The 27,736-nt window shown below is 46.2% G+C and overlaps 1 protein-coding gene across 8 annotated transcripts in view; it reads left to right on the top strand.

Moving 5' to 3' along the window:
* ZNF385A (zinc finger protein 385A) overlaps nucleotides 1-27,736 on the top strand; it is a 483,068-nt gene that overhangs the window by 228,619 nt on the left and 226,713 nt on the right. For 2 of the 8 annotated variants that reach the window (XM_078688443.1, XM_078688428.1), the window contains exon 1: nucleotides 264-409. The exons of 4 other annotated variants lie outside the window; for them this stretch is intronic. Coding sequence is in view for 1 of the 4 variants with exons in the window: in XM_078688419.1 (XP_078544545.1) it covers nucleotides 1,926-1,963 (38 nt within the window). In the remaining 3 variants the exon portion in view is untranslated. Of the gene's footprint in view, nucleotides 1-263; nucleotides 410-716; nucleotides 1,964-27,736 lie in introns of those variants that run through there. 2 more of the 8 variants (XM_078688419.1, XM_078688436.1) reach the window with 2 other exon arrangements.

Genomic DNA, 27,736 nt, shown 5'->3' with positions numbered 1-27,736 from the left:
GTGCACGCATTAGTCCCAGACCCTCTGATCTCTGCTTTAAGCGGCAGGCTCTTGCCCACCTAGGGGTTTCTACTGTGGTTGGCAGCTCCTAGACCGCTGGTCTATTGCATGCTGGTGCTTTGTGACTTTTCTAGCCCCTGCTTGGCGCTGTGCTGTCAGTACGCACTGTCCCTCCTCCCGGCCCGCTCCCCCGCTCTCCCATTCGCTGCTTCGGAAGCTCGGCCTCCCGAGGCGGGGCTGTTCCCGCTGCCGGTGCTCGGGCCGGGGATGGAGGGCTTGTTCCCTGCGTGCTTGGGACCGCTGCTGGCCCGGAGAGGCTCTTGTGGGCACCTCCCATCCTTCTGGGATCCGCAGCTCGGAAGAACGAGGAGTATTCGTGCGAGGCGCGGCTGGCCCCGTGCCCCTGAGGGTGAGACATGGCATCTCAAGCCACTTAGTTCCACTATACTATGTCACTCTCTCCGTGCCTCACTTCTCCTCTCTTTAAATGTCCCTCGTGCCACCCACCCGTCTCTTTCCGTCAATGTCGTGCGCGTTTTCCTTTTCTCCTTAGGTTCAGTTCTCATTTCAGCCCCTCTTTCTCTGTCCAGATTCTATCGCTCCCTCCTCTCTCCCTCCCCCTCTCTCTCTCTCTCTCTCTCTCTCTCTCTCTCTCTCATTCTCACTACTTGTCCTACCTCTCATAGATCGCCTTCTGTCCTTCTCTTTCACCTCATCATTCATTCTCCTCTACCCCCTCCTTTCCGTTCTTTCTTCTCCCTTATTCTCATGGCTCCCTTCTCTCTACAGTATCTCCTCTCTTCGCCCTCCTTTTCTCCTCTCTAACGTCCTCTTCGACTTTTCTCAAGCCCACTTTGCTATTCTCTTCTCTAACTCTCCCATATTTCCCTCCCCTAATCATCACAGTTTCCTTACGTTTCTCCACTCTCTCTTTCTCTCGTCTCTCCCCACTGTCCTTCGCTTCTCCCTGTCCTTCTTTCGTCCCTCCCCTCTGTCCTTCTATCGCCTCTCCCCTCTGTCCTCTCGCTCCCCCTCTGTCCTTCTCTCCCCTCTGTCCTTTTCTCGCCTCTCCCCTCTGTCCTCTCGCTCCCCCTCTGTCCTTCTCTCCCCTCTGTCCTTCTCTCCCCTCTGTCCTTCTCTCGCCTCTCCCCTCTGTCCCCTCGCCTCCCCCTCTGTCCCCTCGCCTCCCCCTCTGTCCTTCTCTCGCCTCCCCCCTCTGTCCTCTCGCTCCCCCTCTGTCCTTCTCTCCCCTCTGTCCTTTTCTCGCCTCTCCCCTCTGTCCTCTCGCTCCCCCTCTGTCCTTCTCTCCCCTCTGTCCTTCTCTCCCCTCTGTCCTTCTCTCCCCTCTGTCCTTCTCTCGCCTCTCCCCTCTGCCCCCTCGCCTCCCCCTCTGTCCCCTCGCCTCCCCCTCTGTCCTTCTCTCGCCTCCCCCCTCTGTCCTCTCGCTCCCCCTCTGTCCTTCTCTCCCCTCTGTCCTTTTCTCGCCTCTCCCCTCTGTCCTCTCGCTCCCCCTCTGTCCTTCTCTCCCCTCTGTCCTTCTCTCCCCTCTGTCCTTCTCTCGTCTCTCATGTCCTTTACCCATGTTGCACAATGCTCTGGATAGGATGATGGTACTTTTGCAGCTATCCACGGCAGGCTTCTGACACTTGCTCCTCCTGGCCACGCCCCCTCGGGCACCTGCACCCGCACTGAGCTTTGGGATCTCGCCCTTCCCTCCCGCTCACCCTGGACCCGGGACCCCCGGTGTCTTCGGAGTGTGCTGGGTTCATAGGTCCCTAAATATCCGAGAAGGAGCGCCCCGAGCTGGTGGGGGGCGCAGCGCCCTGGACACTGTCCAGAAAGAGTGCGCTGCTGCGACTGCCCGAGCGCGAACTGAGAGAATTGGACAGAGGGATGAGGCACGGACAGACAGACACTGCTGAGGCATGGAAGCACGGGCGGAGCAGGGAATACTGATGACTAGGTAAGTACTGACGAGTACTCACTGCTGGCGTTGTAGGTATTGTGCCAGCCTGGAAGGGATTGAGGTACTTTGTCAGAGCTGTTTGCCAGTCTCAGTACTGGGAGGTCAATTAATCTACAGGTCCGGTCGTAGGTACATTGGCGGAGCTGTGTGCCACTCGTTGCTTAAGTAGGGGGGAGCCTGCAGGTAGGTCGGACCTGGGGTCGGCCCCCTACTGAGATAGCTTGACCATGGAAGATCTTGCCTGAGGTGCACTGGCGGAGCTGTCTGTACTGGAGTAGCTGGGGCGTTGCTGGTCGGCGTGAAAGAGCACGGATGGTGTTATAATAACTGTAGTATTTCCGGTCAGTTTTGGGGCACCTTGGCATGCTAATACCCAGTACTGAAATGGCGGGGGCCGCTGGACCCGACACTGCCCCCACTCCGCCCTAGGATGCGTGTGGAGCCGGCCGCGAACGCCCTGCGTGCCGGCTTTGCTCGGGGTGTGACCCCGGCTTGTTTTGGTTTGCTTTCGGACTGCATTCCTGGGATGTGATTTGTTCTAAACGAAGGGCTGGGAGAGGGCCCAGAGAGCTGCCTGGGATCGGAGACAGCGCGCAGCTGGTGCGGCCGGGGGCGCGCTTCTTCCCGCAGGAGCGGAGCGCCCCCGCGTGGAGGGGAGGGGCGGCGGCGAGGACTTCGGGTACACAGTGAGTAGATACAGAGCTGGGGGGCTTTGGTGTTAGGACGTGCCTCGGCGGGCTCTAGTGCTTGACGGGAGGCTGCATCCGGGAGACCCCGTGTCACCGCGCAAGGGGGGCCAGGACCACACAATCAGGCAGTGAGGAGCCGGGATTCACTGTCAGGATCAGGCCAGGATTCACACTGTGGCGATAAGTACCAGGGTACGCTGTGGAGATGCTGTCCTCGTTGAAGGGAAGGGAGCGCGCTTGCAGGTGGATCAGATGAAATGACCAGCGGGATCCGAGTGATCAGATCTGTGTGCTCACCCACACCCGAAAGGGTGCCATGCTTCCCCATAGGGTGCTCCTTGTCGGGCTAGTGCTGCAATGCCCGACAGGCCCCTCAATGAGGGCTCTTTTGCAGAGATCTTTTGCGGTATGATGAGTGCAGGTGAGGGGTGTATGATGTAGGGTGGTGCGCAGGTGGTTTAAAGAGACTAAGGGATCCCCCAAAATGTTAATGGAGCGGTAGTTCCCTTGAAACAGTGAAAACAAGGGAGCTATCTTTGGTAAGAATGTGCTGAGATCTCTTGTTGAATGAGGTCAACATGCTTCATGCCTCTGTGCCTGGAGGGTCAGTGGTTTCCATCAGGACCAAGTAAATTGCTACCCTACAGAGGTCTGGACCCCAGGTGGTAGTGAAGGGCTTCCATTCAAAATTGGTTAACACCTTCGCTGCGGCGCCTATTCCGCCGCAGCGCTAAGGGGCAGGGGGGGGCGCGGCACGCCCATGCTGGTGACTGAACCGCTCCGTTACCAGCCTCGGTTGAGCTGTGCTCATGACGGAGGGGTTCCGTCATGGCCCCGCCCGCTCAATAGAACGCGCCGCGCAGGCGCGAAATCAGCGCCACGCAGGCGCGTCGAGCAGGCCATGACAGACCCGCTCCGTCATCAGCACAGCTCTACCGCGGCTGATGACGGAGCGGTTCCGTCATCAGCGTTGAAGGGGTTAAACTGCACCGCGACGGGGCAGAAAGGGGGATCCAACCCTAGAGTTGAGTTACTGATGCCCCTTAGGTAAGGCAGAGCACCGCGCCTAGTGTGACACCCTTATTGGTATGAGAGAACACTCAGACCTGACCACTCGGATCCCCCCTCCGGTTCCCTCTGGTCATTTCATCTGATCCACCTGCAACGAGGACCTACAGCCTTCTTTAAACTTTACTGTCTAATTAGGAGCATGGATGCTGGATCTGTCTAAACTGCTCCTTGTCCCTCCCTTGATTTGTCGATGCTGGAGACCAAGCAGCAGGACTAAAGTTGATTGACACTGGTTCTTTTCTGAGGTGCCATGGTTGTCAAAAAAAGATGGGCTGGGATGCGGCCCGGGTAATTACCAGTGGCTATGATTAATTCAAACATTCCACAATCCTTCATTCAACCCTTCACTTTTTTTCCATTCCTGTTGAGATGCTGGGCTTGCTGCCACAATAAGAGGCCATGGGTAGTTGTAAGAGGATGAAGAGTTGGGATTCCAGGTATGGTGAGGAGCAGCCAGGGTTTTGTGTGAGCATGAGGGCACTGGTTCGTCACTGGAGGATGACAAGCTGGTGTTTCTTTCTGAGGACAAGGAGCCATGACTTTTTTATGGCTAAGGGATTATTATCCTTTTTTTAAATTTTGTGATGTTGAATTTGACTCTGGTTCGGGTTTGATCTACTCATCTGTAGGTAAAAAAACAGCCTTACACTGCTGTCTACTCACAAATCACTACCCAGATGACAATCAAACTGCAATATGACCCGTCCATCTTTATTGGCCTCCCAAAACATTTTTTTACTTTCCAGAAAGGCGCAAATGTTACACCAGTCTCTTTTTGGTTTTTCCTACCAACCACGCCCTTACATCAGTACCCACTATAAGCTGGTTCCGATGGGGTAAAATCCAATCTCTCTATAAGCTCTTCACAGGAGACGTCCGCACAGTCAGTGGCATACCCCCCGCACACCTGCGGTGACCACATTTTTAACACCAAAAACTGTGCATTAGTCAAACATAGAAGTTGGACTGCAATTTTTCATTGACTGAGGGGGGGCAGACCGACTTATTGGAAAGCGCTTACTACCTAATCTCCAGGTGTGTTATGAAAGACCGCCCTATGTGTAGCCTGGGTAGTATATTGTAATGTCCATTCTTATATAACCCCCCTCACCCAGACTAATACTAATGCTATTACACTCTGGCAGCCCAAAACTACTACGGATCATGTTCATCAGTGTCTACATCAATAAACCCTCCATCGCCAACTGAAAAGGCATGGAATATGTAAATGTAAATGTATGTAAATGTATGAAACTTATATAGCGCAGGACTTACCCTGGGGCATCTCCGCGCTTGCTTAGGGAACCCGTCCTGGTATTCCCCTGTGAGAAACCCTGGCAGGGTATCCACAAGGTGAAAGCCAGGCATCCCGCCGCGAGGGGCCGATGTGGAGATTAAGCAAGCTATTGCCCAGAGTCGCAGAGTGTGACCCCGTGAGTCGAGTAGGCACCGGAGCGAGAATTGTCGAGACCGTGGAATTTATGAGCCCGAGACCCGCCGAGGCGGGGAATCGAACCCTGGTCCACGGTCGATCTCAGATTCCGGGTCTGCCGCCTCTAACCACTGAGCCACACTTCTCCTCTGAAGAGATCTGACGTATTCCACTGGGCAGTGGGGGACTTGGAGTCAACAACTGCGAGTCCCACCATGCTACATCCTATGATCGCTTCTAGGCATTTCACAATGGCAATTGGATATGGGATGATCATAACAAGGTCTGTACTTGCAGATTTCACCCCCAGTTAAAGCCTATTCATTACCATAAACTTTAAACAAAATATCTCACAATGGTCAACTGAGTGTAGTAACCAGCTAAGTGGATTGTGAGCCTAAGAAATAACATAATGGGTCCCGCAGAGCTGCTCAAACCTGCTGATTACTAAAACCCATAAACTGAGTCCCTGCCTCTCACCCTCCTTGATCCAACACACTGCTAAGCACTGCATCCCATGACACGATAACACACCTCTGTGGTCCTCATGCACAACATGGAAACACCCCGAAATAAAAAGGCGACACCCTTCAAACCACACACCCTACATGGTGTAGCATGCTGCTTATGTAGGCAAGTGCTTCAGCGCCCCAAAATACTGGTGGTAAGCGCCATATAAATGTTGTGATAAAACACAATAGAAAACAGTAAGGTACTTAGGGTAATTACACACAACATTTACACTCTTGAGCGCTAGTCACATATAAATGAGCATCTAAGATGAGATCGTTTATGTTGTAAGTTCTCGTTGAAGGTCAGGATTGTGTTAGTCGTTCTCGTTTAGAGATCATCACACATCCTGGTTGATGAGCAGCTTCTGGTTGGCGTCAGCTTGCAGCAGGGCTGGGATCAAAAGAGAGTTTTATTCAAGTAGTTTGACTTCTTTTTTGAATGAGGTGGTGGAGGGTGTCACTAGTATTTCAGTGCTTCGATACCTGGTTTACATGTTGGTTTTACTGCCTCTATGATTTTCTGACATTTTCTTGCTCTGGGTAGAAATCTGATGAGAAAAAATAAGTTCAGTCCCCAAAAGTAGCGCCAGTGCACACCACCTTTAACCACATAAAGCGCTGCATGAGAGCAGCTTCTTTGCAGACGTAAAAAAGCGAAATTGGCTATATAAGATGTTAGATCCCAGCAATCTGTAGTTTCGTTTTTTGGTGTGGTGAGGTGTAATGTGGCTAAAGCTGTTTTAGTACCTCGATACATGGTTTCCTGCCATGTGAATACTCTCTGAGTGTGTGGTTGGGGTTCTGGTCGATGTTTCCAACCTCTGTGGCACCTCCTGGCAAGGGTAAACATGGGCTTTCTTGGTTTGGTGATGTTGCATACTGCTTCAGTTACTATTAGCGTGGGCAAAATGCTATTGTTCACCCCATCATATCATTGTTTTTACAAAAATGATGCAAAGTACATTTGGTCAGTTATGTGGGGGTCAATGGTACACAAGTGCCAGTGTGTATAAACATCGCATGAACGACTGGCAGAAGGAGGCAGGTTCAAGTAGAAAACATCTTGCAGTCATACCACTCATCTGTCTCACCTTTCCTCGAGCCACTCTGCTGCAGGGGAAAGTTGTGCAAAAATGCATTACCTGGTTGACTACACAAATTATGCAAAACCAGGAGTGGCATGAGATTTCACTTGTGCGAAAACAAATGTTACTATTTTTGATGATGACATAGGACACAGACTGCACCTGCTCCAGCCAAACCTTTTCTGACCTTGCATTGGCGTGGTCAGTTCAAGGAAGACAAGAGCTTGTGCCCTCTTGACCCTGCGTGGCTTATGGCCAGTGTCTTGTTCTTCCAGTATTTGGTCAGCTTTGACAAGAGTATTGAAGATCCTTTTAAAGAGCATCTTCACTGACCCCATCACAGAGAGAACTCTTCAAGGGAATACTTTCTAGCCCTGTGACTGCCCGGATGCTGCAGGAAAGGGTGCCAACATTATTCACCTGAGATACATGCTTTCCTGTGCCAGTCAAGCGTCGAAACCAGGAACCTCCAGGTTTTTAAACATTACTGAACCCTACACCTCAAGAACCGTTTATATTTTAAACCCAAGGGTTTATTTACAGGCACTCGGAATATTGACATAAGTGAAAGGAAATCCCACAAACAGTAAAACCATAAACACGTGGATAAACAGACTGCAGGCCAGATTAGTTCACTTTGGGCGGAGGTTGGACGTTTTTTGTTTTTTTTTACCTTTGGCCTGAGTCCACTGTAGGAAGTTAGACTTGCCAGAATCAGAGAGACATAGCTCAACCTTGCATCTGCTCCTTGCTGTTTCAAATCCAAAGTTATACAGTTGGTTTTTAGTCCTAAAAAGAAGTGGTTTGTGTTGGAAATGCCATCTGGTCCACTGTAAGGCCCCCAGATGTTCACTTTTGCTGTACTCTGATATTTGGACTTTGCTGGGGTCTGGCACATGTATACGTGCCTCAGCCCTCGTGTAGTTCTGTTTACTTGTTTAACTTGTACTGCCTGCGTTTGCACAGCACACTGATAACAAGACATAGTTGTAATGGGGGCGGGGCCTAATGCTTCCAACTTAAGAAATGTGTTTTTATGTAAAGTGCACTCAAGTGACATGGCTAGTAGATGAAAGCCGAATGTTTTATGAACGTAGAGGGCTGCTTTTAGGGCTGCCCTTAAAAGATATGCCTTTTCTCCCTAGTTTTGTTTTATAGTACATGGGAAACCCATGGGATTATTGGGGCCTGGTGAATCTGTGATATTTCAAAGCACAGTGGTCCCTAGGACAACAGTAGTGCTGTGAGATAAATAGACATTGAAACACATTTTTAATAAAATTAGAACATATATAAAGACAGACAAAATGCACATGGAGTTTCAGTGGGTGAGAAAATCGCGATTGATGCTCCAGCAACCCTACCGTGATACTTATGTGTAAATTATAGATATATGTATCACAATCCAAAAGCACAGATATAGCCCTCATGTCACAAATTAATAACACACGGGCAGCTCTGTGTTATATGTCAACGGAGTTTCGAGTGCTATTATTAATGAATGATCATTCTCGGGCAGTGCTTTAAATGGGAAAAAAATAGTGTAGGTACTCATTTAAATGGTGCGAATTGGCGGGGTTAGGGGCGGGGCTAAGAACAAGACATGCTAATACCTATTGACTTCAGTACAGTTGCAGCACATACTAAACCACATGAGAAATGTGTTTCTATCAACAAAACAGGTTAAGTAGTTATGCAAATCAAAGCCAAACACAGTGATGTTTTAACATTTCCTTGTTTGATGATATTTGCAGTTTCCATACGATATGATGTTGATTGGCACAATACTAGGGGGCAGATTTACAAGCCACTTTTGCATCATTTTTCCCATGTTAAAAATGACGCAAAAGTGGCGCATGGGGCTTGTAAATCTGCCTCTATATATTTCCGAGTGTGCGAACACACACAGAAATAAACAAGCAGACGTGCACACACAAAGCATTCCACACATTTCCTTTAATATACCTCCCAAGTGTGTCTCGATTCTCCCCACCCCCTCTTTCTCTTACTTTTTCCCTCACACAAAACACTAACAGGCACACAAACATAAGCAGACACTCACGCAAAAGAATTATGTACGATTAAAGCCATTTGAACCTTGTTACCTTCCTAGGTTTTCTTAATTGCGCCGTCACCGGACTGCCTCGATTCCTGTGTTTGCAAATGAGCCCACGCTCAGCTCACCAGTCACTGCTACAGAAGTGCCTTGGCTGTCAGCGACAGGTCACCAGCACTAGCAGTCAATGCACCTACCCTCCATGAGTACCGGTACTCTCCTTGGCAATAGAGAAGTGCCGGTACTCAGCGTGATAAAAATAATAAGTGCCGGTACTCAGTACCTGTGAGTACCGGCCCATTTAAAGCACTGTTCTCAGGAAGTAAATCTGTATGAGCCTTAAAAGTTTATCTAACTGTTGAGACTACGATCGTAGAATTATAAGTATTGTGGTCAATTTTGGGACATCTGGAATTCGGTGTGAGCCCTGTTTCCGAAGTTCAAACCTCCAGAGCTATGTAACAGAGCTGCTGCTATCTGGAAGGAATATGTGGAAGGCTGTGGGGTCACCTGAATACAGGTATGGAGGAAGGGAGCTGCAATGGAGGGGGCATCACTGCAATCAGAGTGGAACCGTCTCCAGATTAGCACCTGTGTTTGAACAGAACAGACCTGCTGGGGCGAGATGTGAAAGAATCCTCACATAGCAGGTGAAATCGAGAAAGGGCAGTACCTATATTTAGAGTTCCGGTTGGACAAGGCTTTCCAAAATGGAACTATCCAGTTCTCCACTTAGCCATGGAACTAGTTGGGTTGTCTTGCCTGCTGTATTTTTTGAGACTACAGTGAGATTAAGACCTAAATCCTTGAACAAAGTAGTAACCAAGGACTGGACTTGGACAGACCTGAAAGTAAGGGGCTTGTTCAGCCCTGATGGCACACAGGTAGTGTCAGGGACTTTATGCTGGCCACGAATAGAAATTAGGGGTGCTTATTGTCATTTTGGATGCCCGCAGTTTGGACACTATCTGACCTCTGCCCAACATGCCATCTTTGCCTGGTCACAGAAGATCGACTAAAGCTAGAGGGCAGGGCTCTCTTGGAAACTTCAGGATTTCACCCAATCCTAGGTTCTGCAGGCTGGCATATACTGTCAGACCGCAATCCTCACCCCATACAATCAATGTGCATCTACCATTGTAGTTAACCTGCTGCTGCCGCACCATGCTGTGGGGATGTGTTAATGAGTGCTGAAGCCCTGCAGTAAGAGGTTAAGGATACTTTAATTGGTACTTTTGGATTTTGGATTAATTAATCCATCTGTAGCCTAATTAGTTAATGGATTACTGTCCCTACAAGGGCCATTGTTTGTCCAAGTTTCCTATATTATTTCGCTGATAATGTTCTGTTTGTAACTGTTAGATCATGAATGTATCATTATTTTACTGACTAGTTTGGGCACTGCATTCCTAATTTTGTAACCATTTCTCTGGGTATGCCATCCCTCCATCCCTAAACAAGTCCAGTCACTACGCCGCCAACCTTGGCCCACTATTGAGAGGCGTCTGTGGTGTGATGCCGGAACACTGGGTTGTGTTTCCCATCAGCCGAAATATGCCTGTCAAACTTTTGGTAACTGCAGGCTTGTCTCTGATCTTTTTGTGATTCAGCGTTATTTACCACATTTTTCCCCACCATCCTGAAATATTGATGGCGACTAATTGTAAATCAGGTGTGGGGCGGAATACCAGGCTGGTTCATGCTAGTCTTATACTCTGCTCCTGTTTGGTCTCCTCTGGGAGTCTGGGCCACTTCCTGCCCACGCCCCTTAATGTGCAGGTGTATCTCTAACTACTCGTTTTGGAAAGGTGACCATGCTTTGCTCTCATCTTTTTGTTTTGCAGTTCGATTCATCGGGCATCCGGAGTATATTTTCCAGGTAGCCCTGGCCCCTTGACATACCTCCGAAAACAATTGTTGCCCAGAGATTTCAGTTTTGATTTGTGTTTTTGTATCATTAGAGAAATAATTTAGATTGGGTAGACATTGCAAATCCAGTCTGAATTTTTCTGGACGGCATTTTTAAAAATGGTGGATGCTTTGCAGTGATGATGTAATATTTCAGGAACATGAGACCTACATATTTCATTTTGGTGTCAAAATAGGTTTTAGGGGTCAAGTAGTCTTATAGAGGCATAAAATAACTTCTCAGAGCACCCCTTCTGCAATTTTCCAAAATGGCGGCTCTATAATGATGCGCTTTAGCCATCATTTTGGTAATTTCTTTTAATATTGGTATTGTTCCAGGTTTGCTGTTGATTCAAATTCGTAAACATGAGCGAAGCAGGTGGTAGCGGAGGATCTTTACCACCTGACAGAGTGTTGCTAACTTAAAAAATCTGAGGACTCCAACTTAAAAAAAATTGCCATATGCCAAATTAATCAGAAGAAAAGCTATCATTAACTGTGGCTGGACAGAGGAGAGGTCGACATGCTACCGAAATATGGCAAGATGAACTTCACAAAAGGTTGAAACTGATGAGTGATGAGGATCAAATATTTGATCATTGTAACAACAAATGCTACAAGTGGTGAACAATGGAAAAAAGCCTGGATAAAAATAGTTTTTAAAAAATAGCTGAAACCAGTAAATCACAACAAGAATCAGAGTCTTCTGAGAAAGCGTAAACAACCAAACCCAATGCCCATAGACTTTAAAGATCGATGGCGATGGCTACCTCTCGTCCACCTCCAACAGCTGATCAAGAAGTAGAATATCTTCAGGGTGTAATCTGTGGTTTAACCAGAACAAGGGTCATACAGATTGGCAAAAGAACAAGGTACAAAGTACCTAAACATATTTAAAACATATTTTTATTTGCAACTAGTTTCTTCCAAGATCATGTTTTCAGCCGAGTAGCTGATCTAAACAACTAGGTGAATGTAATTGCAAAAGATTTGTATGCCCACCCGAACTGCATTATTATTATTATTATTATTAGGGTTTTGTAGAGCGCGTAGTAACCCGAAAGCATCCCAGCGCTAGACCTATACAGTCGAGAGGGAGGGTAGCAGAGGAGATCAGAGGGATCAGGGGAAGAGGTGCGTTTTCAGTGATTTTCTGAATAGGAGGTGATTAGATTCCATCCTAAGTTTACGGGGGAGGGTATTCCAGAGGTTCGCCGTGTTCACAGAAAAACGCCGTCCCCCAGTGCGGGCCTTTTTCACTCTGTGAACTGTGATACGGTGTTCGTGGTCCGAGCGGAGTGATCTGGTGGCTTTATAAGGGGTGATGAAGTTTTTGAGAATGGGGGGCCTTTGTTATGTAAGAGTTTATGGGCCAGGCAGAGAGCCTTGAACATAACTCTTTCTCTAACTGGCAGCCAGTGAAGTTGCTTTAAGGCTGGTTTTGCCGATGATCTGGCCGGGGTGTTAGTGAGAAGCCGGGCAGCGGCATTCTGGATTCTCTGCAAATTATTGAAGGTGGCTTCGGGAGCTCCCAGATAGATGGCATTGCTGTAATCCAGCCTAGATAGAATGAGGCCTTGGATAAGCAATTTCCGGGAAATGAGAGGGAGCAGGGGGAGGATTTTCCTGACTGACCTGAGAAGCCCAAAGCAAATGCCCGCAGTTTTTTTTGCCTGGGTTTTGAAGGACAGGTCTTTCTCAAGCCAGATTCCCAGGCTCTTGACCTCAGTTTTGGGGACAGGGGGTTCACCTAGACATGAGGGCCAGATGTTAGGGGGTAGGGAGAGCCCTTTTTGTCCAAGAAGCAGGATTTCGGTCTTGGACCCGTTGAGTTTCAACGCTGAGTTGTTCATCCACCCATGAATTTCAGAAAGGCAGCTGTGGAGGTTAGATGGTTCTTGGTTGGGATGGGAAAGGGTCACCACCAGCTGGGTGTCATCAGCATAATTGATGATTTTCACTCCAAACGGGGTGACCACCTCCTCCAGTGGGGACATGTAGACATTAAATAACGTCGGGCTCAGCGACGAGCCCTGCGGCACTCCGCACTGGAGGGGAACTGCTGGGGAGTGGATGTCGTTCTCCCAGATCTGGAAGGAGCGGTGGGTAAGGAATGACGCGAGCCACGCCAGGGCGATGCCCTCCACTCCGATGTCTCTGAGACGTTGGATTAAGACCCGGTGGTTGACAGTGTCGAACGCCGCACTGAGGTCCAGGAGGATCACTGCCACTGATCCTCCTGTGTCCAGAATGCATCTGGTCTCCTCCACTGCCGCCATGTCTGCATGCTTTCAAAAATATGAATGTACAATGAGCACCCTCCAGCAACGTACCTGCCAGCCTTCAGTTAAGTTTGCACTCTTTTAAAAAGCAAATAAAGTTTTATAGCCACTCTTGACTGCTGGCTACCTGTTCACACTCAGTGAGGTCAGAGAAATAATGTTTAACATTGATGAAACTGTATCGATCTATAATAATCAAAGTACGATTTTTCAGGTGAGATTGTACAATGCCGAACTCGTTTTTGTCACTTTAACAAAAAGAATGAGCCACTTATTGCGTTCTCAGCTGACTTGACTCCTGAAGTTCTTGCTGCCAAAATAAGATCACAGGATGCAGTAAAATCAGCAAAAACCATTTTAAGAAACGTCCTGAAAGATTTAGATTTTGGACTTAATGACAAATTCTGTAATGCCCCAGAGCTCCACAAATCATGGGAGTCAAAAAGAATGCCTAATGTTGTCTTAATTTTTTTACATCATTGATGATGGCTTTGAAGATATAAGCGAAGAAGTCGAAGACAATCCCATGAACCGACAGGCTTATTCTGGGCAAATGTACTGTCTTTTCCAAATCATGTTTTATTAATTATATCACGGCAAAAAGAAAACTCTGCTACACATGATGACTGCCCACGCAATCTAAGAAAAGTGCAAAAGTAGAGAACTAATCACTTCAAAGAATCAAATTGCTGTATCAACAAGTTATAATGACATAGTACAGAGCAGGAACTTGTTAGCAGCTTAGGCTGTAAAATCTTGTGAATCCAACATCACGCCACTTCCAAGTCACTTTACCGGGAAAGGATTTACAATTGCTGCTCTTGATAATTTTGATTTTGAAGACAGCTCTTCTTTGTCTGAAATATCCAGCACACATGATACTGCCATGGTGCTTTTTCAAGACTACCAATGAAGTAGGTGCTGGAAAACAAGCTGTGTCAGCTGTGGCTATAAATAATCAAAGCTGCAAACGTATAAGCCAACTGCCTTGCCAATATGTGCAAAATCACTACAAGCCATCACCACTTCCGAGTCTACCAGAAAGGTTTTCGGTACAAACTGAAGGATGATGAAAAGCCAGTTCCTCCGTGGCCTGGAATTCATGCTCTGATCTCCCAGAATACCGTCCCACTGAAGAAGGTTGGGTTTTTACCAGTAATTCCATCTCCAGTCACAAACTACGCAACAGTATATACAACTGTAAAAAAAATCCAAAATGTGTGTGCTCAGCTTGAAGACCAGCCTATCCTGCCAATTATCTGCAATGGAGGTGTTTTCTGTTTTGCAGCTGACATTTTTATGAGCAATCCTGTAGAATTTGATGGTCTTTATCCATGGGTGTTTTCTACATCACAAAAGTTGTGTTTCTCTGTGCAAGAAATTATCTCAGTGGGTGTGGCATAGACAATGCACTTATTGAGGCTGAAATCTTTGGAAGCAAAACTGTCGAGTCAACATTGAGAGGAACTCGCTATGTTTGTTTGTTACAAGGTATGCTCATCATATCTGCGGCTATAGAAACATTGTTTTGGAATGCTTTCTGGAACAAGAATGACAAATTAGGTTTTGCATATCTTATCACACTACATTCAGTTCAAAATCAGAAAACCAAGTTCATACAGTTTGTCAAAGAATGTAAAGAGAAATCAGGTACATGCTAATCGGGAAAGGTGATTGGGAGCTGCACGTGAAGACTGTGAAGTTACTGATAACTGTATTTTGCAAATTCGATTGCATAAACTACCTAAGATATGGGTCCTGATATTTGGAAAGAGTAAAACAAGCTAGAGGTGGAAAAAACATACCTTTGCAGAAAATTCATCTATGCTGTGGCTCCAGATATTATTTATGAAACTGGAACAGACGATCCAGAGATCACAGAAAAGCTCAGAGGGAATTGTTGGTCAAACCTGTAAAAGTGAATGTGTTGCTCAATGGCAGCTAGTTTACTGTGAAGTCATTTCTATTTGCAATGTTTTCAGAGAGATGACAAATTAAAAATTAAACTAATGGACAATCGTGAAACTGTTCCTCACCATGAAATTGTGGGAAAGAGAGGGGAACGTTTTAATAAACATGCTGATAGCCTTCGTCTTTTTATGCAGCAGCAAGGAAACCCCTTTGAAATGACTGAGCCTGTGTGACTACACACCTTTGTGACCAAACAATATGTATATAACAACTTAAAGACACGTCTACTAGAAGTCGAACATGGATCAAAACTATACATGAAACTGAAGAAGGAGAGATTTGTATTAAAAGAGAAAAAGCTGTTTAACATAATCACTAAAGCTAAACTTCCATTCTTTAATTGCCATAGTAAGAGTTATGTCTAATCAGCCACTACAAAACAAGTTACAAAAAAAATAATTTGCTAACACAGAGATGGTTGTAGCAAATGGAAGGGGTGTATTTATCAAGGACATTCTGTTGCATGTCCTTCTTCCAACAAACGCATTATTCTATGGAGATGCTGCAACGAAACCAGTGAAGCACAAACTTGTACAAGAGCAAAAAAAACATTTAATCTGAAGAATTCCAATTCAAAAAGGTGTCCTCATTGAAAACTGCTGTTGCTGTGGACTATATGTCACAATTTGTGAATGGTCAAGATTATATCTATACGAAATTTCGGAGAGGTCATTCAGATTGTTCTATAGATATCAAAGTCAGTGTGCACCTTGAAGGAAATGCACATTGTCTTTGACAGTTATCTTGAACTATCTGTTGAAGAAGGTTGGAGAATCAGACGAATGTCTACAAGTGGAACAATTGACCTTGCCTGTATTAAATATTCGACACCTATACTTGTGCAACGTAATAAATTCTGGTCAACATCGAACAAGTTGAACTTGGAGACGTTAACTTGCCAAAACATTGCTGATGCTTCAGTGAACACTGAATTTCCAATTATTGCAAGTGGAATGATTGTCAATGAGGAGTTGGTGCCTACAGAGATATATTCAAAAGGTACTGGCCACACTGTTCAGGAACTTAGCAGCAAATTGGAGAAAGCTGACCTTCGTGTTGTGCCACATGTTGAGGAAATGGTTCCAGTTGAGTCATTGTACTGCCAAATGGCACAAATGTTATAATTGTGCTACCTAGATTTGTTGCAATGTTCATAAGTCAAGGACTGTCAGAGTTATGAATACAATATGGAACAGATGAGAATAGATACTTAATCCTGCTTCATATTCTGTGCAAGAAACTTGACCCAGAAATGCACAATGTTCTTATCAAGGCACATATTTGTATTGGTGAATAAATTGGAACAAAGCTTGGAGCTTTAACTGCTGAACCTGCAAAGTTTCTCAAAGTATTTGCTGAGACAGAAGAAGAATATAACTTTAAAGACATAGAATAGAAAAATAGCTTGTGCGAGTGTGGAAAATGAGTTCTGACTGTCACACATTTGTGGATCTTCGGTACAGTGAGTTCAGGAGATCAGTCCCACTGAGTGACCTTCCATCGACGTCATATTCTGTGCATGGACACATTAAAAGAGTGTTCTATTTGGTCAGAAGATGTGTAAATGTTTTGGATCATGCATATGTAAACAAAGATCCATGTGAATTTGGGTGGGAAGATATTGATGGGGTGCTAAAACCTACAACATTTCTAAAGCCTCTCCCCACAGAACTTGCTATGTACTTGCAAAACATGTGCTACAAAATTATGTCCCTGTCGATATGCTCTTCTCAAATGTTCAAGATTCTGCAAATGTACCATGAGCGATTGCTGAAACCAATAAAGTGAACTATGAAAATGTGTATAAAACAGGAGTGATAAACATTATTTTTTTTGCATATTTAGATCGTAAACATGGTTTGATGTTGACATAAAATGATTAAAAAACATTGTTTGTTTAATTTCTATATATAGCCCTTCCTCCTCTAATAAAGCTGCCATTTTGTTTGAACAATGGTGGAAGGTTGCTTTGAGGAGTTATTTTCTGTCTCTATTAGACCCCAAAAGCTATGTTTCCACACCAAAATGAAGTATTTAGGACTTATGGTTCCTGAAATATTACATCATCACTGCAATACATATGCCATTTTGGGGTTTCGCCTGCCGAAGGCTGCGCTCTGCACAGCTTTTCGGCGCAGGCGAAATCCATTGATTACAATAAGGACTTCAGGAACGTCCCCCGGCTCCCATTGGCTAGCTCCATAAATGGAGGCTAGCCATTGGGTGCCGGATCTGTCCGTCAAGGCCAGACCAGATTCGGGGGCGTTCCCGCGATTTTTTCGCTCTCCGCCTCTGCGATGTCGTCATCGCGGCCGTGGGCGGTAGTTTTTTTTTTTGTGCGTCCATGTTTGTGTTCGTCATTTCGCGGCCGACCGCCGCCCAAGGAAGTCCAGGTGAGTGCCTTCCTTTCCCCCTCCCGTTGTCCGTTCCTTTCTCGCCCCCCTCCCGCTGTCCGTAGGTGTTTGTTTACGTCTGGCATACCCAGGATTTGCTTACTCTGTGATTGGGTGAACTTCCCCTGATAGCTCCGATTTCCCTATGTTTCCTATTATCCAAAATATAGTTACACGTGTAGCTTGCAGGCAGGGTTAGATGCCTGGTGTGTCTGCCACTGAAGTCTTTCTCATAGCACAATGTACGCACCTATTGCCTCCCAAAGACTGTATTCCGGAGGCGTGGGAAGTGAAGACGGGTTTTAACAACATGACCACCAAGCGAACCGTCAAAATATCTTCATGTAAATAGTGTGAGCAATTCATATTTTGTGTATGTTAATGACAGACTTGCAAATTGAATGCAATTTCTGTGACGTAAATGTCCCACCCCCATTTTTTGTTACTTAAGCTGCCTAGCGTTAGAAAATTACAATATATTTTTACATACGGTGTCAGTTGTTGTATTGAATGTTACTGTTACCAGTTTAATTTTTAGGCACATCGTGCCACATTTTTACTCCTTGCACTGACGGAACCGCAACGGAAAGCAGGCGGTTACACAAGACCACTTGTATTTAAAGAAGCGCTGCTTTCATATGCAACTCCGGGACTGGTATTGCTGTGGGAGGGGGGATGGCAGCGCCAGAAGCCCCTGTGGGGAGGGCAGTGCACTGCAGCTCGTTCACTGTTGGCATGCCGTGGCACGCATGTTTAAGGCTCTCTGCCTTGTATGCTCACACTTCTGTTATCTGGTCAGCCGTGTGGGTATTTCAGTCTGGTTGAAAATACTGCATCTTCAGGTGTCTGTCTACGCTAGTGAAAGATCTTTTGGGTAGAGCGCAGTTACACGTGTAGTTTGCAGGCAGGGTTAGATGCCTGGTGTGTCTGCTTCGCGTTTTATCCTTCCATGTAATTTAATTACTGTGGCATTCTTCCTATAAACAGCCCTTATTTCACAGGCTAATTTCCGTTAGGTGTTCAAACTTCTCTAAGCATTGCCCTTTGAGATAATGTTCAGAGGTTAGTTTTACATGCACTGCTTCGATTGCATGCTATATAATAATCATGCCATGATTTTTTTTAGAAAGGAACAGTTCGTGAATGACTGTAGATACTACCCAGAGTCACTCAAAAGGAGTTTGATTTAATTACTCAATGCGTGACTAGTTGTCCCGTTTTCCTGCAGTATTATATACTCATTCTATTAGTTTTGGCCAACTTTATAGGCATTTTAAAGATAACAGCTTGTGATGAGCAGAGATCTGTGATGAAGAGCCCCCCGACCACCCCCACCAACCTCCTCTGTCCCAGAGATCTACTGGCTTTTATGTGTAAATGTGGTTAGCGTCTGACCAAACTAGCTGCAGAGGCCCCATGGGAGAGGCCTGGCTCCTCGCTGATACCAGGCAGGCCCAGGAGCATATTGGGACTGGAGTGCGGATGGCAGGTGACCATATGTTCTGTTCGACCCCACTTATCACAATCCCAGCAATCTGTATCCCTTTGCTGTGCTTACAATACATGTTTACCCTCGCAGCATGCGCTTTTAGCGTATCCCTGCCAACTCTTGCTAGTTTCCTCCTCGCACTGGATGTTTTAATACCATCTGTTATAAGTGTGCTTAGAACTGTAAGGCTTAACCGACAAGCACAATTATGTATGCTGACCATTGTATACATTGAGGTACGATTTGTGCAATTTTTCTCTCAGGGCATTTTATTAATACTGTCGGACTGAAATTGACTGTGCAGCCTTTTCCCCACAGTTTCTTGCCAGGGTTTGTCCACAACTCCTTCGCAGCGGTTCCTTCTGGTTGGGCATCCCAATGCGCTTTCAAGGCAGCTCAGCTTTCTTTAACAATTACATTGGTGCACGATTGATGTGTGCATTTATATTCCAATGTGCACTGCTTACTAAAGGAAGCACATTTGTTATATTTTCTGGCCAGGGAGGCACATATGATATATGTACTTATCAGATCCGTTTATTGTTGCCAATTATGTATACATTTCCTTAATTATGTGTTGTTTCTACAGCCATGTATCCCTGCGAAGCAGTTACATTATTTCTCCTGTCGCCAAAGAAACCTTGGAATTAAGTGACAGCTTATTAATCATTTCAATACTTAACTTCTCTACAAGAGAGCTTAAAAATATTGGCAAAGCCAATAGACCGGCCTAAACGTTTGTTTCTGTTTGCCTCTCCTGGGCCCTGTTCCTTTCCACCCACTATAGTTTTAGCGGTGTGGGCGTTCTATTATTAAAAGAATATTACTGTACCTACCCACTGCTGCTGCTGGCTTTTCGTTAGTGTACTTTTACAGTTTCCTTGAAATACCATGCAATGTTGATTCCCTGTGATGGATTAATGATCACAATTAATGCCTTGGTTTCATACTGGAACTGGTTAATGTGCAGAGTGGTGAGTGCAGAGTGCAGAGTGGTGAGTGCAGAGTGGTGAGTGCAGAGTGGTGAGGGAGTGCAGAGTGGTGAAGGAGTGCAGAGTGGTTAGCGAGTGCAGCGTGACTAGGGAGTGCAGCGTGACTAGGGAGTGCAGCGTGACTAGGGAGTGCAGCGTGACTAGGGAGTGCAGCGTGACTAGGGAGTGCAGCGTGACTAGGGAGTGCAGCGTGACTGCAAAGTGCTAGGGAGTGCTAGGGACTGCAGAGTGACGGCAGAGATTAAGCTAATGGCAATGTAAATGACAATGCCATTTATTTATCTGTTTTCAAAACCAACACATAAATACAAATGTTGTCATTTACAATGCCAATAGCTCTAACTTTTCCAAAGGCAAAACCATTGCATTGTAAATGCTTGTTTAAAATGTCGTCCAGAAAGTTGGCCCGAATCAGCAATGTCTGTTACATCTTTAATGATCCAAAAACACAAATCAAAAAAGAAAATCTCTGGACAACAATTTTTTACGGCGGTATATCAGGGGGCTGGAATTAAGGTTGCTTCAATCCTATATATTCTATTGTGTTGCTGTGATCGTGAGGTTACTGTTCCTTGAGTGCAGCCTAAAGCTCTCGATATTTCCCTATACATACATAAAGCTGTTACTTCACTCGTCCTTTCCCGTGGCCTGAGCCGCTGTCTTTGCTGAAGCAGTGGCCTAGCTTAAGCCAGCAGTAGACAGACTGTTCACCGGATTCTACTTCCAAAAATAGCCAATATCAATATAGCCTTATCTGTTGTGAAAACAATGTTATATCCTCAGTGGGATTCAATCTAAAAATGCCTCTTCTCTATATTCCTAAAAGCCAGTGTGGTAAATGGGCTTGAATAAAAACGTCTCATTGTTACATCTCCTCTTTTGACGTTGTTCCTACTTTCCATCCTCTGCATGCCTCCTCTCCCTGAGCACTGCCTACTCTGTCATGTGCATGCTTGCCTTCATCTCTGCAAATTTCCCACACCTCTTTTCAAAGATCACAACCTCTCCTCTTCTTAAGAGTTATAACCCCTGCAACCTAACAATACCTCATCTCTTCTAGCCCATCTATTATTCGCACCAACTATTTGTATAACCTCAAACACAAATCCCACCTGCGCCCTACTGTTGGTCACAACTAACTCCTATTAATTGACCCTGCAGTGAAGAACCTGGAGTCATTGTATGGAAATGAGACCTCCTCATTCCCAGTGCTTGAAATTGAAAAATAGAAGTGCAGGTATGGTACTCTGTACCGAGTACGTACTTGTTTCTGAGAAGTACTGCTACTCTCCAATTAAAAGTATTATGTCTCATGAGTAGTGCAGGTACTCTCCCCAGTGGCGGCTCACCGAGCGAGTGCTGCGGGTGGGGGAGGGGCATGGTGGGTGGTGTAGTCAGACCCTCCAGCATTTCGGGATTTCACGATTCACGAAAAAATTGCGAAATCAGCTGGGTAGCGCGATGGCCGCGATATTTGATATTTCGGCCGCAAAAAAAGGTCTCCCGGCAGGCATAAAAAATGGTGGCTTCTTATTGGCTGTAAGCAAACACGTCACTACGTGTCTCCGTACAGCCTTAAAACAGAATAGCAGCTGGGGCTCATATCTCATGCATTTAGGGACCATGACGCTCACTGGCTTGGCTAGGCCCCCTCAGAAGAGCACATGCTGTGTGAAACAGTCATCAAAGAGACAGAGTGTGCCCGCACTCAGTATCCCCCGGATGATGGCAGAGCTCGGCAAAGGACAGTTTTCAATTGTTAACATTTAGACCGACAGAAACTACACCTACAGGCGCACTAAGGACGGCTTGACAGAGCGGCCAGCATTGCACGGGGTTCGAACTACAGGTCTCCTGAGGCGAGATTCAAAGACTGGCCCCTTCTGTTCATAATAATATTCACTGTTTGAGCACAATAAGGATCGTATTGAATATTGCATTTCTGAAAAGGGGTGAAGCGGTTTACTTGGCAATACTCGAGGGGAGAAACTGGACAGAGATGCGGATGTGTCCCAGTAAAACACATTTAACTTGTAAAATGTAAGGGGCACTATGCAAGCAAGTTGTGAGAATAAGACGTACAATTAAAATGTAAATTATTTTAAACAAAGACTAAAAAAAACACAGTTGATATACACTTGAAAGGCCCCTGCCTCCCCAGCGGCACCAGAAGTGATGTCACGAGGTCCAGGGAAACTGCAGAGGGGAGGCCTTCACCGCAGTGAAGAGAAAAGGAGAGACCACTGTTGAGGAAGTATTTCGGATAGGGTGGAATCTTCTTTCAGGTTCATTACAGGATCATTTTGTGACTAAATAATTTAATTTTCTCAATAAATTGCATAAGTCCTGTGCCTTGCCTGCTCCCCTTTTTAAACTGAAACACATGGTAAACTGCAGTTTTGCTGTTTCACAGCACTGTGAGAAACATTTTGCTATCACCAGAGTTCAATAGACTCACCTTATTTAATTGAAAACGAAGGAAATCAGTTCAGCTGGAGTGTCTAGACTTGAACCTCCAAGTTGAAAACATAGCTTTAAAGCAAGAACTTAACCTGCTGAGCTTTCTTGGTTGGTAACATTGTCTCCTTCAAGCGCACCAGACGTGGTCAGTGCCCTGGAAGCATGGCACTGGGTGAGGGTATGGCACTGGAAGGTCCGCAACAGGCAAGGGTTCATATCCCGGGTAGGTGCCAGGTGAGGGGAACAGACCTGTAATCAGAGCCCATGCTGTGTCGTGTAGGCACGAGGTGGGAACTTCAAAGGACAGGTGTTCTCTGTTTTTAAGATATTAGAGACAACATGGCACCTGCTCTGTCAGATGCCTCACATCAGTTGCACTGGCATGGGGTGCCTGCCATCCCACATAGGTATGACTGTCACCTGGCCTGTAGTTTACTCGCCTGCCCATCATTTCTTTTTCAAGACGGGTAAAACAAAATAGAGAAATTTAGGGAAATCTGGTATTTTCTTTCTCCCTTGAAATATAAATTGAAACCACAAAAGAGGGAATCACTCTAAAAGTATTTTAGAACAATAGGGAAACACCTACAGCCCGATGTAGGACACCAAATACCGGTCGGTAACGGCCAATTTCGGCCGTTACCGACCGGTATTTGGTATTTGACGTGTAGGAGCCCAAAAATTAACGAATCTGTAAATTTACCGATTCGGTAAATTTACAGATTCGGTAAAATACCGAATCGGTATATTTACCAAATCGGTAAATGTAGATGTAGGTGGCACTTAAATAGTGCCACAGGCCCTTAACAATTCGTTATTTACCATGAAATACTATTTCATGGTAAATAACGAATTTCTGTGTACATGCACATGTGGCACACAAGCCAGTATCAGGGGTGCAACAGGGTGTTGTCCCCCTTGTCAATTCGGTAATTTTACCGAATCGGTATTTACCGATTCGGAAATTGACATTGATTCCTATGGGCCTCAAGGCCCATAGGAATCAATGGCAATCGGTAAATACCGATTCGGTAAATACCGAATCCTACAGATTCGGTATTTTTTACCGATTATTTACCTACATTGGATTTACCGAATCTTAAATACCGAATCAGTAAAATTCGGTATTTATGATTCGGTAAATCCAATTTACCTACATCTAGCCCCAAGTGTTTTATTTTTTTTGTCTCGCCTACAGACAGCTTTAGAGGGACCCCCCCAGCATTTTGCGGTTCACGAAAAAATAGCAAAATCAGCTGGGTTGCACGATAACCGCAATATGTACTATTTCGGTTGCAAAAAAGGTCTCCAGGCACGAGGTTGGGATTGGAGCTGTGCTTCCGTAGAGCTGCAGAACTTTAAACAGGCCTATTTCCAAGTGGAATACTCTGCTAAAACAGTTTCCATTGATTTAAGGCTGAAAATGAATGATTATGAGTAAAATAAAATAAAGTGCCGCAAAAATGCCGCTAAATTTCCATATTTGTGCCGCTAAATTCCCATATTTGTGCAGCGAAATTTGCAAATACATGCCGCAATATCCTGGGGGGTCTGTGTAGTGGAGTCTGACATACGATGGACCCTGCCCTCTCCCGCCTCACCACCCCGCAGCACTCCCTCGGCGAGCCGCCACTGACTCTCCCTCTTAAAAAAGTGCTGGTACTCAGTATTGGACAGCACCAGCCCATTTAAAGCATTGCTCATTCCAACAGCATGGAAGGCCTGGGAAGGAAGGAAGGCATGTGGCGTCACTTCCTCAGCCATGGCCTCTTCCGTTAAACCTATAGGAAGCAGACTTTCGGAGGAGGTTCCTAAACAGACCTGTGATGCACCTCACGGCTTCCTAAAGTATATATTCCCTGCCCCAAAACCCTCATGTCTTTTGTTTCTGTGCGTTTCCGTCGCCGGTGGGGTTTGGAGAGAAGGTGGGTGTCTGAGGAGGAGGGGAGCGGATGAAGCGCTGAATCTGAAACCCAACGGCTGCCGCGCTTTTCCCGGCAAGAATTGAGAAACATACGGTGGGAGTAAACTGTATGTGATTTTGCTTTGGGCAAGCTGGATTTCGCGATATTTTTAGCCGCGCGAAAGCTTACGAAATAAGGCATGGAAGGGAGGAGAAACTCGGCTCGGGAAGATGACTGTGAATGCTGTATCCATGTGCAGACCCGCAGCCGGGTCGAGGTATAGCCTCTCAGAATTGTGTTGTGTTCCTAGTGGGAAAATGGCACTTGGGTGGACTGGGCTATGGACAAATGGGAGGAGTGTCTGTGGCTGGCTAGTAAGGAATGTCCAAACACTTGTCTGGGGACGGACTCTTGACCCTCCTTCCCTCCCCAGCCCTACTAGCTTTTCAAAGTGACTGTCCAGTTGGGAAGACCTCAACTGTCCTTGTAAGGGGTCCACGGACCAGATCTTCTGCTCCCCGTAGCAGAGTCAACGCCGGTAAAATGACTTAGCAAGTTAAGCGCTGCCTGCTGACCTCTGTGAGTGACCTTCAACTCCTGTCGGGCCAACTCCACCTTTCATCCTTCCGATGTCGATACGCTGAGTATCATTAAAGTGGGTAAAACTAACCCTTCTTATTTTTATTATTCACGCTCCTTAGAAATGGTAAAACACAGATGTTTAGCATTACATGAGCAACAATTTATTATTATTAGGGTTTTATGATCCTCATTCGGCTTCCTATCCTGTCACAATATGATTATCCCCAGGGCTTTGGCATTTGCCCTGGGGATAATCATATTGTCCATTATCCTGCCATTAATATTTCAAGAACAAGCTAAATACTTAATCAAGCTACTTGCATATTTCAGGTGAATGCATCCCTTTTCTTGTGCGCACCATTGCGTTGAATTACTTCAGCAGCAGTACGATTTGGTGCATACAGTGTGTCAAAGTATTAAGCACAGCGATTGCTCTCACAAACATGCACATATAATTCAAAGCCACAGGCACTCCTTTAAAAGGAATAACACACACATTTGAACGAAGGCACACATAACACATCCGCAACCTCACAAACATATGGCTAAAAACATTCACATTCACAACGACACAAGCTCTTAGCTCGCCCATTGCTGATACCTGTTGCCTTTGCCAATGCTTGCTACACTAGTTTTGAGTATTTGCCACTGTTTGCATCACCTTTTTCTTACTGGGGAAGCTTTCACTGCTGTTGCCAGTGCTATGCCTTGTGTGTGCATGTGCAAAGCTTTCACTCTTGATGGATTTGTGCCGCTGATTCTCCTTGTGCTTGTGGTTGCACTGTACATTTTCTGTACGTAGCAGGGAAGCTTGCAGTGTTGCTGCCTGTTCTGTACCTCTTCTGTACATGGCAGTGATGCTTGCAGTGTTGATGCCCACATGGTATCTGTTGTGTGTGGAAAGGTTGCACTGCAGCTACTGTGGATATTGTTGAGTGTGTCTGAAGGAAGCTTATGATTTGGATGTCTGTGATGTATGTGTGGTGTTCATGTAGATTACATTGCTGCTGCATGTAATGTACCTGTTGTGCGGATCTGAAGGAAGCTTGCACTGCTGCAGCCTGCGTTTTACCTGCTTTGTGTGTCTAAAGGAAGCTTGCATTGCTGATTCCTGTGTGGTATATTGTGTGTTCGAGTAAGTTGTACTGCTGCAGCCTCCATGCTGTATTGTGTGTTGGAGTAGGTTGCACTGCTGTGGCCTGTGTTATACCTGCTTTGTGTGTCTGAAGGAAGCTTATACTGCTGAATCTTGTGGGGTATATTGTGTCTACGAGTAGATCGCAGTGCTGCGGCCTGTTTGGTATATTTTGTATTTAAGTAGGTTGCATTGCTGCGGCCTACATTATAACTCCTTTGTGTGTCTGATGGAAGCTTGCACTGCTGATGCCTGGGTGGTATATTGTGTGTTCGAGTAAGTTGTACCGCTGCGGCCTGCATTATAACTCCTTTGTGTGTCTGATGGAAGCTTGCACTGCTGATGCCTGGGTGGTATATTGTGTGTTCGAGTAAGTTGTACTGCTGCAGCCTCCATGCTGTATTGTGTGTTGGAGTAGGTTGCACTGCTGTGGCCTGTGTTATACCTGCTTTGTGTGTCTGAAGGAAGCTTATACTGCTGAATCTTGTGGGGTATATTGTGTCTACGAGTAGATCGCAGTGCTGCGGCCTGTTTGGTATATTTTGTATTTAAGTAGGTTGCATTGCTGCGGCCTACATTATAACTCCTTTGTGTGTCTGATGGAAGCTTGCACTGCTGATGCCTGGGTGGTATATTGTGTGTTCGAGTAAGTTGTACCGCTGCGGCCTGCATTATAACTCCTTTGTGTGTCTGATGGAAGCTTGCACTGCTGATGCCTGGGTGGTATATTGTGTGTTCGAGTAAGTTGTACTGCTGCAGCCTCCATGCTGTATTGTGTGTTGGAGTAGGTTGCACTGCTGTGGCCTGTGTTATACCTGCTTTGTGTGTCTGAAGGAAGCTTATACTGCTGAATCTTGTGGGGTATATTGTGTCTTCGAGTCGATTGCACTGCTGCGACCTGTTTGGTATATTGTGTATTCCAGTAGGTTGCACTGCTGCGGCCAGCATTATAACTCCTTTGTGAGTCTGATGGAAGCTTGCACTGCTGATGCCTGGGTGGTATATTGTGTGTTCGACGAGGTTGCAGTGCTGCGGCCTGTGTTATACCTGCTCTGTGTGTCTGCAAGAGGTTTGCACTGCGGATGCCTGTGTGGTATATTGTGTGTTCGAGTAGGTTGCACTGTTGCGCCCTGCGTTGCACCTGCTTTGTGTGTCTGAAGGAAGCTTGCACTGCGGATGCCTGTGTGGTATATTGTGTGTTCGAGTAGGTTGCACTGTTGCGCCTTGCGTTATATCTGCTTTGTGTGTCTTAAAGAAGCTTGGTCATAATAGAGGTGCATTGGTAGAGCCGGGGGTTCTAGCAGTTGGCAGCAGGGGATGTCCCGGTCAGAATAGCGCATGGATGCAATTTCAGAGCACTGTAGCCCAGGACCTGTTAGGTGGTTGGATGGTCAAGAAGGCTTTTCGGGCAGAGCAGTACATTCGCAGAAGTGTTTCAGTCAGGTGTTGCAGGTCGGAGGACTCATAGCAAGGGATGGGGTGGCCAGAACCCAGGTGCACTAGGGAAACTATGGGCTCTAAGTGGGGAACACTGCGTCCTAGTCCCACAGGCATCACCCCCCCCCCTCCCTCCACCACCCCACCTCCTTAAAATCCAGGCTCAGCGCTGGAAACACTTCATTAAAGCGGCCCTTATCTCTGCAGGCAGCATGGCCGGGATTAGCGCCCCGCTGAGCCTGCGGCCCGGATTACACCTTCTCTGATGACGGGTGGCAGTCATCTGTACCAGGGAGGAGGGCGGGGGCAACACTGCCACCTGAAACTAGCGAAATGGGCCGGGTTGCAGACATTTGCTCCTGCAATCGGTAG

The sequence above is a fragment of the Lissotriton helveticus genome, chromosome 1_1 (assembly GCF_964261635.1).
Source record: "Lissotriton helveticus chromosome 1_1, aLisHel1.1, whole genome shotgun sequence".
Taxonomy (NCBI): Eukaryota; Metazoa; Chordata; class Amphibia; order Caudata; family Salamandridae; genus Lissotriton; species Lissotriton helveticus.
This window is presented reverse-complemented; position numbering and strand designations above follow the sequence as displayed.